The 12280-nt window shown below is 39.7% G+C and overlaps 2 protein-coding genes across 4 annotated transcripts in view; one reads left to right on the top strand and one right to left on the bottom strand.

The window, feature by feature from the left end:
- Positions 1 to 1299, top strand: part of IPO13 (importin 13) — a 52844-nt gene extending 51545 nt beyond the window's left edge. The window contains exon 20 of one of the 2 annotated variants that reach the window (XM_034414884.3): positions 874 to 1299. In XM_034414884.3, the coding sequence (XP_034270775.1) occupies positions 874 to 973 (100 nt within the window). In that variant the 3' untranslated portion in view covers positions 974 to 1299. The remainder of the gene's footprint in view (positions 1 to 873) is intronic. The other variant, XM_087889644.1, reaches the window with a different exon arrangement.
- A 3906-nt stretch (positions 1300 to 5205) lies between these two features.
- On the bottom strand, positions 5206 to 12226 carry DPH2 (diphthamide biosynthesis 2). 2 transcript variants are annotated; one of them, XM_034414895.3, is made up of 7 exons: positions 11956 to 12226; positions 11311 to 11469; positions 10997 to 11109; positions 9112 to 9332; positions 7460 to 8104; positions 6514 to 6690; positions 5206 to 6129 (listed from the first exon to the last, which is right to left on the bottom strand). In XM_034414895.3, exons 2-7 carry the CDS (start codon positions 11461 to 11463, stop codon positions 6005 to 6007), a joined length of 1434 nt encoding a protein of 477 aa, XP_034270786.2. In that variant the 5' UTR covers positions 11464 to 11469; positions 11956 to 12226; the 3' UTR covers positions 5206 to 6004. The 2 variants fall into 2 exon arrangements, with proteins under 2 accessions (XP_034270786.2, XP_034270787.2); XM_034414896.2 differs by having other exon boundaries at positions 10997 to 11075; positions 11956 to 12158.
- Positions 12227 to 12280: the final 54 nt, after the last annotated feature.

Consider the following 12280-nt stretch of genomic DNA (forward strand, 5'->3'; position numbering starts at 1 on the left):
CTTGCATTTTAACAGAGCTTGCTGATAATATTTTGTGTCCAAGAGCAGAAGGCTTCAATTCTTCAGTCTAATTTTCATTGCTGCTTGGTAGAAGGAGATGTTCCCTCAAGTATTTGCTGGAAGGCTATAGGAGATTGGGGTTCCATATGTTGGCCCTTTTTACTGTCTCTTTGATTCTACCCACTTAAGAAGAGAACTCTGAAAGACATTATGTATGCCTTTGCTTGAATATAAATATTTGTCAGACATTATAGATTCTGCTTTATCAGGATCTGTGGCTACAAATATTATTTGCACTTATATGAATGCATATAAAACTTGTGAATGAAGGCAAATATATGTGTCCCAGGATAATGTTGCAAGATCCAAATCTAGTTCGGTCACCAGGACCAAAGGTTTAGTCTTCTGAGCTTTGGATTTGTGCTGGAGCCCATCCGCAGGGAACTTCTCTTTACTGGAATGTGCACATTCTGGTAGAAAGACGTTCCCTGAGGATGGGCTCCAACATGAGTCCAAAAGCTCAGAAGACTAAATCTCTGGTCCTGGTGACCGACCCAGATCTTTCAAATAGAACTTGCTTCGAGATCTCCCTACTCTATGTCTGTTTGGGTCTGGAATTGAAAGAATAGAAGCCAGCACACATGACAAATCAGTGGAATAGACTAGCACATACAATTTGTTCTCGACACTTTTTAGTCCACATTTGTAAATAAAAAAAGTTCCAGTGAGTAGGGCAACAAGAATAACTGTTTGGAGCGTGTCTAAATGGACTGCTCCGTGTGTTGATTCTTTATTGGCAAGTCCTGAACTTTTTACAGTCTATCACCTTTTAGTATTCCATGTTGATCTTCCATCATCCCTCCTTTGTCTTAGCAGAGAACGTGTGAACAAACGACGTGTGAAGGAGATGGTAAAGGAGTTCACATTACTTTGTCGAGGACTGCATGGTACTGAATACACAGCAGACTACTGAGGAGATTGGTGTGGCAGAAGACTGCAGCATGAACAGATCCGGTTTTATGCCATCGCCTGAAGCTGCTACCAAATCAGCTGATAGAATGATAACTTTACAATTAACCTACCCTGGTTGCTCCTCTCAAGAACAAGCTGCTTCCAAATCCCTTCTGCATATTCAGAGCTAACAGGCTCAAGGACTTCGAGCAGAGGTTGGAGCAGAGCTGGACAGTCCCCTGCCAACCATAGGACTAGTGTACCAATTGCCACTTTTCCCCCTTGGCACGCTCCTGTAGAAGTGTCTGTGATATTGTCTATTTCTAAAGAGTCTACCTTTTACTTGCATGAGGAAGCTTGTGTCTGATTGAAGTGAAGGTCCTCCTGCCTTGAATTACATTAAGGCTACTTCTAAGCTCCTGTGGTTGGTCTGCTGGGGAAGCGGCATACTTTAGGGGCAATATGGGCAGGGATGGAGTACAGCTGTAGCAGAGGCAGTTACAAGAATATGATCTGCCCTAGCCTGATTGGTGCAATAAATAATACTAAGAGTCCAACAAGGTATCACGAAGAGGCAACACCATCTTTTTTGGGGCTGTGACATTCCTCGGAATGCTGGCAAATATGCTACATTACCTCTTGAAAAGTTCCTGCTGCTGCTGCTACCTCTGCACATTCTGCAGAGCATCTTCTTATATTACATTAGTCTCTTCAGAGATATGAATATGTGAATGTGAGTGTCTAGGTCTGCTGCAAAGAAAGAGTTGCAGCTGCCTTCATGAATGGTTTGAAAACCCTTTGCGTTATCTCTGCTGCTGACAATGGATCTGGGTTGTGACAAAGAGTTTGGTAAAGCTGGAATGAAGACAGAAGCATTTTTGTCACACAGGAAATTCTTGACAACATAAAGATTGGGGATTCATTAATAAGCTAAAAGCCTCTTTACAACCTAGACCTTTTTCAGTGGCAATATATTAATGCAACAACTCTTCTATAGGAGTAGTTTAACCAGATTTCCTACAGACTCCTAACTCAGGTTTGCTGCTGACCCTTTTCCTTTGCCCAGGACTGGGTAGGTTGAAGTTAATTCACACGAAATTATCTTTGCTCCATTAATGAAACTTAAAAACATTTATCACCTATTACCTAAAGAACAATATCTGAATATCAGTGAGAGAAGTACAAGGAATTTATGTAGACTTGGCAGAAGTTTCTGCATAAAAGCACAAGAAGCACATGTTTTGGGAAAGAAAAGCTATTCTGGGATAATGTAAAAGGAAATTAATTGAATATCTAAGTTCTTATATAAAATAAGCATGGTAACAGAGTAATTCTACACACCATGATATACCAACTATGCTGTGAAGTAGGGGGAGATTGAAGAACTCATTCTGGAACAGAAATCACACTTGTGGAAAGACCATAATTTTTAGGAGAATCTTTTTATTACTGACAGGAGCTAAATTACAGTGTTTTGGTGGTATCTGACTAATCTTGGACTCATCTAACCCAAAGTTCTTCCTCTAACCAATGGAAGTATTTTTCTGCCTATTGGAACCATTCATCTTTAAAATGGTTCATTAGAGCAAAAATGTGTGCAGCAGGGAAACCACTTCCTCTCTTGGTTGCATTTGAGGTAACAGGACTTTGGAAGTGAGGAATCATACTATTTAATTCCCTCCCCACTTCTTTAAAAAAGGATTGTTCTCTAATACATTCTTCTACATCATATCTTGAAAATAGGACATAGGACGTTCTAACTTCTATTACAGTTCTTCAGTGAAAGAATTGTTCTAATGTAATCAGATGTTTTTACTCTGAGTCTTGAAAGCAAAGTACAAACTCTCTGCAAGTAATTTCTGCTTTCAAGGGGAGGAAGAATGAATCCTTGTGGTCTTTTTTTTCTCCCTCTGGCATGGCATGACTATAGATAAGTAATATACTACAAAGAATGATTCATTTCTAAACATGGAGAAAAAAAAGATTTTTGAGGAAGAAGACTTGGTGAACAAATGATGAATTACATTTCCATATCCAAACTTAGCTTCACAACAGCTATACTGTGTGCCTTGTGGTGGGGTTTATAGACTATAGCCTACCTGGTTGTTCAGCATTGTTGCTTTCTTATCTATGTCAGCCTTTCAGACTACAACATAAAGAAATTTTATGATCCTAGATGAACATGAGACATTGAACAGGTGCCTGAAAAATTGAGAAGCACAGAACACACATTGAAATCTACCTTGAACAGAACCAGCCTTAAGCTATTCTATTTGATTAGTATTTTGCCTTACCTTCTAGACCATGTGAGAGGTTTAGAGGAGGTGGTGTCATCATTTTGTATCTCCCATTTTCACAATGGGTAATCATGAAAAATAGCTTATATGGTTATTTCCAAGGCCTGTCTACATAAGAGTATCACCAATCACTCCAACAAAACAGTCTAGAAGAAATAGCCACAGCTGGGTACTAGGTGAGTTATCATGAAATTATACGAGTTTGCTAGGATTCTTCTGAAGGCAGTTGATCTGTACACTAGAAATGTTCCATCCTCCAACTGTAAGAAATGAGCAAAAATCTGTTAAGAGAATAGATCCATGTGGCTAAAGTTTAGTAATAGTGAATCACTTCCAGCAAAAGTAGGCAAATTTCTTGTATTTCTTTGCCATGTACCAAAAGTATTTCTATCTTGTTTCCCTGGAATTTATTTTCTTGGAATATTTTATACCAGTTTGTAATTCTATAATTTTCACTGTTTTTTCTGCTGAAAAACTCTGCTGTATTACTTCTCTAAGAGTCCCTTACACCAAATAACTGTTATTGCGCATTAGCATTCTTCAATATTGCCTCCCCACTTCAATGACACTCGTGTTCAGATACAGAAAGTGGCATAGTAGACACAGGATCTTATGAAACACTGATGGCAAAGTAATGCTTCTGCTCAGGATGATTCTTCTTTAGTGCTAATGGCCTGGTGGATACCTCTCTTGGTGCTTGCCAAACTTCCTTCTCTGCCTGGTTTTTTCTCCCAATTTTAAAAATGAAGTCCTAATATGCCATTAAACAAAACATCAGTCTCAAGTACAATCTAGATTTCCAATAGTGCCTCTTGGCCTCATGTAGACTTCAGAATCCACAATGGCTATAAGGTTATACAATATTTAGAAAGTGTTTTGCTTTCTGAAGATTTTAATGGAAACAGTCTTTTGAAGCTTCATTCAGTAATAACAGGCTCAGTGCACAGCAGAAATACAATAGCAACCTTAGTAAAATCAGTTGAGATCATATCTGGAGTCTTCATCAAGTCAGAACAACAAAGCTCCATGAGATGCTTCACCAACTCGAGGTAAAGGGACATACTTCCATCAAGCAAGACATCTCTGAGAGGCATTCTGGATTATTTGCCTGCACTTTGTTTGGAAGAATGCCTACCTGATCAAAACCAAAGGAGAAAAATAAGCTGAAGTAGTGGTGACGAAGGAACTTCAGTTTGGCTCCCTAGGAAGTGGGTATTTTGTGACTTTCCAGATTTACTACAGTGGACATTTTTGGAGTGTCTGACTGTAAATTTCAAATATGCCTACTGACCTCAAAAGTTTTGAGATACCTTGCATAATGGGAATACATCAATGTAACTTGAATTGACTTCATGCCATCTTGTGGAAGCTAATTGGTTTGACTTCACATTAAGGATGTAATAGAGAAACAATTTTATTTGTGAAAAGAAGTAGAAAAATCCATGTGCTGGATGACAAAAGTGCATGTGTACTGGTGCTTGTGTAATTTCATGTTTCCTTATGAAGGAACATTTATGCATAAACACAATTGCTCCGTTTAATAGAAAACTTTTGTGTGCCAGTACAATTATGGCCAAAACAGGGCTATTAAAAATAAGAGATAGTTTGGCATGCTTATGATTTTCAAATCCCTCTGTAAGTTTCCTACAGGCAACCATTTCAATATCCAATGAAGACTGAGCATCATTAAACTGAACATTAGTTGAAAAAGAAAATGGAAGGAGGTGAAAATCCTAGAGGAAGAAATGGCTACCTAGATGCCTGAACAGAAGCATTCCAGTTGGATGAAGAAAGCTGGGGCTTGGCAATAGTTTTGTTGCATTCAGACCAATTAAAGTCTGTAAGATTTAAATTTGAGATTTCCAATAACAAGTAGTCCACCATCCATCTAGATAATTCTATTGTTAATCTGCTCTTCTAGACTCAATGATCAATGATCTTTAATATTTGCCCAACATTTATTCTTCTGTAAAGAACTTTAATTTGGTTCCTTGGGGGTTACAAAGATCAAGATTAGGGTTATGCATGCTTCAAAGATGATTTGGAAGAAATACTTAAAACCTTACATAAGCATAGCATTTCTGTTATCCATTAAAGAGACCCATGCAATGCGGTTCCTTCAACCTTTATAGAATATTTTTTATACAGTATATTCATTCTTGTGACCCTTTTAGCTAATTTCTCTTTGTCAACATATTTAAGTGTGATCTCCAGAAAAGGACACAGTGCTTTGGAATAAAATGGAACTATGGCTACTTGTTACTTGGAGACTATGCTTCTATTAATTCAGTCTGAGAATTACATTAGGTGTTTTTGTTTCGTTTTCTTTTTTAGCAATTACGTCACTGCTGACTTCAGCTTGTGATCAATAATGCTCACCCTACTGTTCAGTATAGTCTAACTCTAGTCAACAGAAATTACAACTGAGGATTAGTTTAAACAACGTGGATATTTATACATTGGCCACTAGTGTGGATTAACATTTATCTCATCATTGAATAAACAACTTCAACACACTTTTTCAGCAGAGATCAACACTCTTCTTTTTAAAAAAATTATTCCTGTTAAAATAATATAGCACTCTACTTAATCTGTTGAGCTGTCCACCAACATACTGCAAGAAATTTAGCCCACTTATGCCCTGTACAAATAAGATTGTCAACCAGTTCAAAAAGACCCATGTTCCATTAACCCATCCAAATCCAGCAAAGAATGCAGTTTGTTATCTGGCCAATGTCTTTTATATTCCTGATTGGTCATCCACAAGGCTCATCTTCATAGGCAATGGCAATTCCCCGTCGTCCCACAATAGCTTTCTTTACTTCTGTTTGGCCCAGCTGTTGCTCCAGTCCCCGCCAGCTGCGGGACTCCAAGAATGAGGCTAAGATACAAAAAACATTTCCCCAACTTTATTCCAAAGCCCACAAAAAACTAGAAATCATAAAAACCAAGTATATTGGTAGGGCATTATATTTGAAAAACTGATTATATTGATAGGGCATTACCATATTTACATTATGAATCAAAAATATTGTGTGGGAGGACATTGGTTAGGCTATTAATGCTAGCTCTACCTCCATTAATTGCCTATTAGCAACTATGAATAGATTCAAGTAGCGATGCAAGAAGCAGTTATTTTATCAGCCTCAATTTTTGAAATTCCATAATAACTATATCTTAAATTATTGATTAATCAAAAGAAAAGTACTACCGGTAAGTGAGGAGATTCTTTGCAACTTAAAGAGCATCATTCCAAGCCACATACCTGCTGGGCTAATCTGAGACATGGTCTGTACATGGTTGCGGCACCTCACAGCTGTGACAGAATTTGGCTCTGCATCTGGTACCATAAAGGGATCAATTGAGCGCAGCTGTCCAGTAATCAGTGAAATGCTGGGTTCATTGTTTGTCTTTTCTGGGAAAAGGACATGGTCACAAGCTCCTGGAGATAAGAGGAAACAAGTACAGTAGTAACTAAGTTTCATTACTTACAAAATGATACTCTATTATATCAAGCATGCAGACCCTGATTAGAGTCTTTCCTAATTGAGTTTGAGGATACTAATGGCAATAAAGAATTTGTGGGTTACTCTGGCTGTAGCTGACCAAGAGCAGAACAGGACCAAAAATCTTATGGAATTCTCTAAATTTCATACCTTTGAACTTCCTTATCATGCAAATGTCTGTATCTTAAAAGGAACAATGAATACTCTTGGTTCCCAGGTCTGCATAGGATTCCTAACCTCCTTTTTTATGGCAATAGAAGCTCATGGCTGACCATATTTACCCTCCAAAACAGCACCATGGCTTCTAGTGATTTTGAGGATGAAAATACATAGAAATCAGAGTAATTTCTAAAATAGAATTAATGCTGTCGAAAAAACACCTCCCTATCTACTTCCCCATGCCATACAGACACACACAAAATCAACATTCAACTTGGAAAAGATGGCAACTATATTAACTTTGTAACATCATGCTTTGTGGTATTACAATCTCTCCTCAAAGTTTTATGCCCCAAACCATCAAAAGTTCCCTGTATTTATAATAAAGCACCCCTGTTCTTCCAGAGGAAAGCTTAAAAGTATGCAACTAAGCAACTTTTTCATCAGTCAGAAATCAAAGGAATCAAAGGTCTCTTGAAAATGAACACAAAGCAACAACTGTTATGTAACCATGCTCATTTTCTGAATCGGGGCATCTGGCGTTACCTGGTAGAAGGTGGCGAAAATCGGTAACATAGCGGCCTGTCCAAGTCCGTGCTGGATTGCATGCTATTTCCAGCTCATAGGGCGTGATCAGGGGTCGATAAAAATCAGTGGAGTTAAGCAAGGAGTTCTGTGGGCAGGCTACTAAAACAAAGATATCCACCTCTAGAAAGTTTGCCAGTTTTGCAGGATTAGGTTTACCCACAGCCAGCGTGTAGGCACGTTTTCCAGCACGGTGAATGATTTGGCGAAGATGATCCAGAACAGACAAGTAATCTTCTACTCCAAGAGTACCCACCACAATACCCACTACTTGAGCATCACGTGCCCGTTCCACTAGATAAAGGCGTCGCCGCAGAGCCCGGTTCACATCCAATGTTTCGCATCGGCCTTGTCCTGTCCTAGGATCAAAAGAACTAAAGGGACACTGGTTCCAACTCAGCATGAAGTTTGTAAGTTCTGGTCCTTCAGAACCTATATAGAACATACTGTAGTTTTCAAGACCATGATGTTCATCTATTATAAAGCGCCGTCCAAACTGCTGTATCATTCCAGAAATTGGCTGGCTTGAATCAAGATTTTTTTTGCTATCCAACTGAGCAAAAACCACATGGGGATAAATTGGTTGCAGCTTAGAGGCCACGTCATCTAAGAAGAGGAGGTACAGAGAAAAAGTAATATTTGAGCAAATACATATTTACAGTGTTCCCAATATTTGGCAATCCTCCTGTATCAACAGAGAAAAATCCTTAAATCAGTCTAGGGCCGTGATGCTGAACCTATGGCATGCGTGCCACAGGTGGCACACGGAGCCATATCAGTGGGCACACAAGCGTTGCCCTAGCATAGCTCCGGTGTGCATGCATGCGCCAGCCAGCTGATTTTCGGGCCTTCCGGGCCCACTAAAAACCGGGAAACAGGCTGCTTCCAGCCTCCAGGGGGGTGGGGAAGCCCGTTTTCATCCTCCCCAGGCTCCAAGAAAGCCTCTGGAGCCTGGGGAGGGCGAAAAACGGGCCCACCAGGCTCACCATGCCATCGCGTGCCAAAAGTGGGGTCACATGGGGGTCGGGGCACATTGAATTATGGGTGTGGGCACGCACGTGCATGACCCCCCATGCTCCCCCTGCTTTTGGCACACAACGGCAAAAAGGTTAGCCATTACTGGTCTAGAGACTGAAAAAAAAGGTAAAAGCTGGGTTGGCTGAGATACATTAAGATTAATGAGAGTTATGAGGCAAATATGATCAAAGATGTTCTTTAAAGATATACTATAACTAACACTGGATTACTCATTGTACTATTTCATTTTAAATTATTTGATTTTTCATACTGTTCTTTTCAGAAATTAGTAAACGTTCTTGGCAGGAATTTTCAAGTCTTCCTAATTTTGTCCCTGGCTTGATTCAAATTGCAAAACTTTAAACAGCAATAACAGTAATGCATGTTGCATGGCTTTGACTTAATAGTTAATTCTAGTATCCTAGAGCACAAAGTCAGAATTGGCAGAACGGCAGATTTTAAGACTAGAAATGAATATGCTATTTCTATGGGAACTTCTCCATCCTGGCCTGAAATATCTCTTTTCTACTTATGTTTCCCCTCCAACAGACCTCTGCAGTGTATTTGTGTCCACACAACAATCTTCCTAGACTTACCAATGGCATGAAAATATGCAGATTCACTCAGTACAACCACATAGGTTTGATGATCAGGGTACAACTCCTGGAAGACTTCCACACATCGCATCACATCTAACTGTTCCTGGCCAAATATGTGTAATACTGGCAATTTGCGGCAAGGACTCAAGCAGGCAGGGCCATAGTGCACTATCGCCTCTGCACCCACATGCTCTGCTGCCACTTCATCTACACAACAGCTAAAGGAAAAAAAAAAACCAGGATTAGGTATAGAAATCCAAGGACATTTTTCATTAAACAACAGCCAGTCCCAGCATACAGAAAATTACTTTTTTTGTACTGAAAGTGGCCTCCTAGATACTAGACTCCCATTAGAATCAACCCTGGAAGCATGGTCAATAATAAAATACTGGAATTTATAACCCCATAAAACCTTTCACTCCATTTCTAGGAAATGTAAATGAGAAACTTATAATTTCCTAATATTGCTCAACAACAAAATCACCCATCTATCATCACAGTACTTAAGATTTCTGAGATTTATATTTCTTCTTAGCCAGAATTATAGGTTCAGAACTACAGTTTTACTGATTTTAGCAAAGAGATTTTCCCTTTTGGCCAGGCTTGGCAGATATCGTAAGAGCTCGGTAGCATCTGCCCTACCCAATACAGGATTCATTACTTCAGTATAAGAGACAGATGGTCATCTAGTCTCTGTTTAAACATCTGCCACTTCTGAAACCACCTGTTCCACTATTGTACAGCTCATGTCAATAGGATTTGTTCCTGATGTTTAACCTAAATCTTTGTGGTTGAAGCACATCAAACTTAGTCTTGTCTGGTCCAACTCTAAAAACTTCTGTCTTGTCTTCTATGTGGTGGCCCTTCAGATACTAGTACATATCCCTGAAATATTATCCTCTCCATGTTAAGCATACTTGACACCTCCAATCTTTCACCTTAAATGTTTCCTTCCAACTTTCTCATCATCTTCATAGCTCTTCTCTGGTATGAACCAGTATGTTGCTATTCTACCTAAAATAAGCACCAAGAACCAGATACAATATTCAAGGAGACTTCTGTACATCCTCTATATAAAGAAGTGTGTATGTGTCAGCCTCCGCTTTTGCTGCTTTGGCTGCCATAGGAACCCGGAGGGGGGAGAGCTGGGAGCTTGGGGGGTAAGCGTGCTGGAGGAGGGGCGTGGCTTCAGAAGAAACGAAACTGAATCCTTGAAGTGGCTATCGGGTCAACCGTTGTGGCATTCCTGATTGATGACACTGCCAGACGTGCTTCCACCTGACCCTGGGAGACCTTTGGATTGGATGATTTACGATGAACAGTGGGAGGGGATGCTTTCTATATGCACTTTTTGCACCTATTGCTTTAATTTCAGCTTAGCCGTGATTGCGTTCACTTCATTTCTAGTAAAAGTACCTTTCTCTATAAAACATGGAGTTTGGGTCATTCTTTCCTGAACTTTGAAGGAAGCACACCTGACAGTATGTATATGTTTCTACTCTACACCCCATCATGCATATCTCTGTATTGGTATACATCTATATACCTAGAAGGCAGAACAGTTACATATGTGACAATCTAGATCATGTGACTAGAACAGGAAAATGGAGAAGGCATAGAATCAAACACTTTCTAACATTACAAGCCCCTGCTCAGCTGCTTTTCCCCATAGGAGCCTACTGGTTGATGGTCAGAGTTCTGACCTCTTTTCATTTTAACATGCATTGGAAGGAATAAAAATGTCAATGTCAATGCAAACTTGCCCATCTATACTTAATTTTAATTTCCTGTGTTCATTGAAGTCTAATCATAATTAAGTGCATATAAAATTCCCATTGAAAACTTCATGCTTTAAAATAGGTGGATCTTCCTTTGACCTTACCTGCCATATGATGTGTCTCCCAGGACATACATCTTGGCACCAGTTGTTGTTTCCATCCTTGCAGCAACATCTGCTGAATCTGGCAAAAGTTTATCAGGAAACTGAAGAGCAATCTATGGCAAGATACCAAATTTACTCAAAATATTTCTACTATACATAGGTCAAACAAAATAAACACGCATCTATTTACTCTCCCATCAATTTCTATCAGTATTGTATTATAATTGCATTGTCTTTTTTGTAAGATGCAACAGAATACACCCAATTCCAGAGGAGAACTGGCATCTTTATGTCAGGTCACAAAATAAGCTCACCTTGGTGAAGCCATTGTCAGATACAAAAGCAGCTGCTCTCTCCAGTTCGTAAAATTCCTCTATCCCCAAATCTGGGGGACGACCACCTACTTCTGTAGGAATCAGAGTCCGCTGAATCACCTCAGCTTCATCGCTGTTGAATGCCGTTGCCATGATGATCTAAATCCAAAAGCCAGAAAGTCAAATTATGTTCAACCACAAGGATAACCCAATTTTGGCTCCATAAGACTGATACAAATTGCATACATTTATTTTATTTATTTATTTTATTAGTCATATTTCTATGCCGCCCACTCTCCGAGGACTCTGGGCGACTTACACCAAAGACAGTATACTAAATAGCATATTGCCCCCTAACAATCTGGGTCCTCATTTTACCCACCTCAGAAGGATGGAAGGCTGAGTCAACCTTGAGCCGATCCGCTGATCTGCTGAACTAGCAGTCAGCTGAAGTAGCTGCAGTACTGCACCCTAACTACTGCGCCACCTCGGCTTTTAAGATTGTATATACAAATTGAGAATGATTTTGAATTCTATAATATCTATAATACCGTGTACAGTACCCTGATTCTCATCTTTGATATGGCTCAGCAAGGAACTGATCATGAAAATGCATGGTTTTCGCAAACTGGTAGAGTGACTTACCAACTGGCGTTTCCAAAGAGCAGCTACAATATATCAGCAATACTCCAATATTCCTTAACTAGCGGAGGGGGGGAGGGGGGAAATACCCCCCAACACCAGCCACATGGATCATGTTATCCGCTTTCTTCCGGATGCCAACCGCAACCACCAATGATCATTATCCTGTAGAACGCCACGGTACCCCTTTGCACCAGTAGGGGAATTTTTCATCCAACAGCAAATCCCGATATAGAAAAGTCGCCGGAAAAGCGAAAATGCTAGACAGAAGCACTGTGGGGATTGTAGTTTCGTCCTCTTGACAAAGTAACCAATCCCACGATCCCAA

The sequence above is a fragment of the Pantherophis guttatus genome, chromosome 3, assembly GCF_059756535.1.
Source record: "Pantherophis guttatus breed Tessera chromosome 3, ASM5975653v1, whole genome shotgun sequence".
NCBI classification, from domain to species: domain Eukaryota; kingdom Metazoa; phylum Chordata; class Lepidosauria; order Squamata; family Colubridae; genus Pantherophis; species Pantherophis guttatus.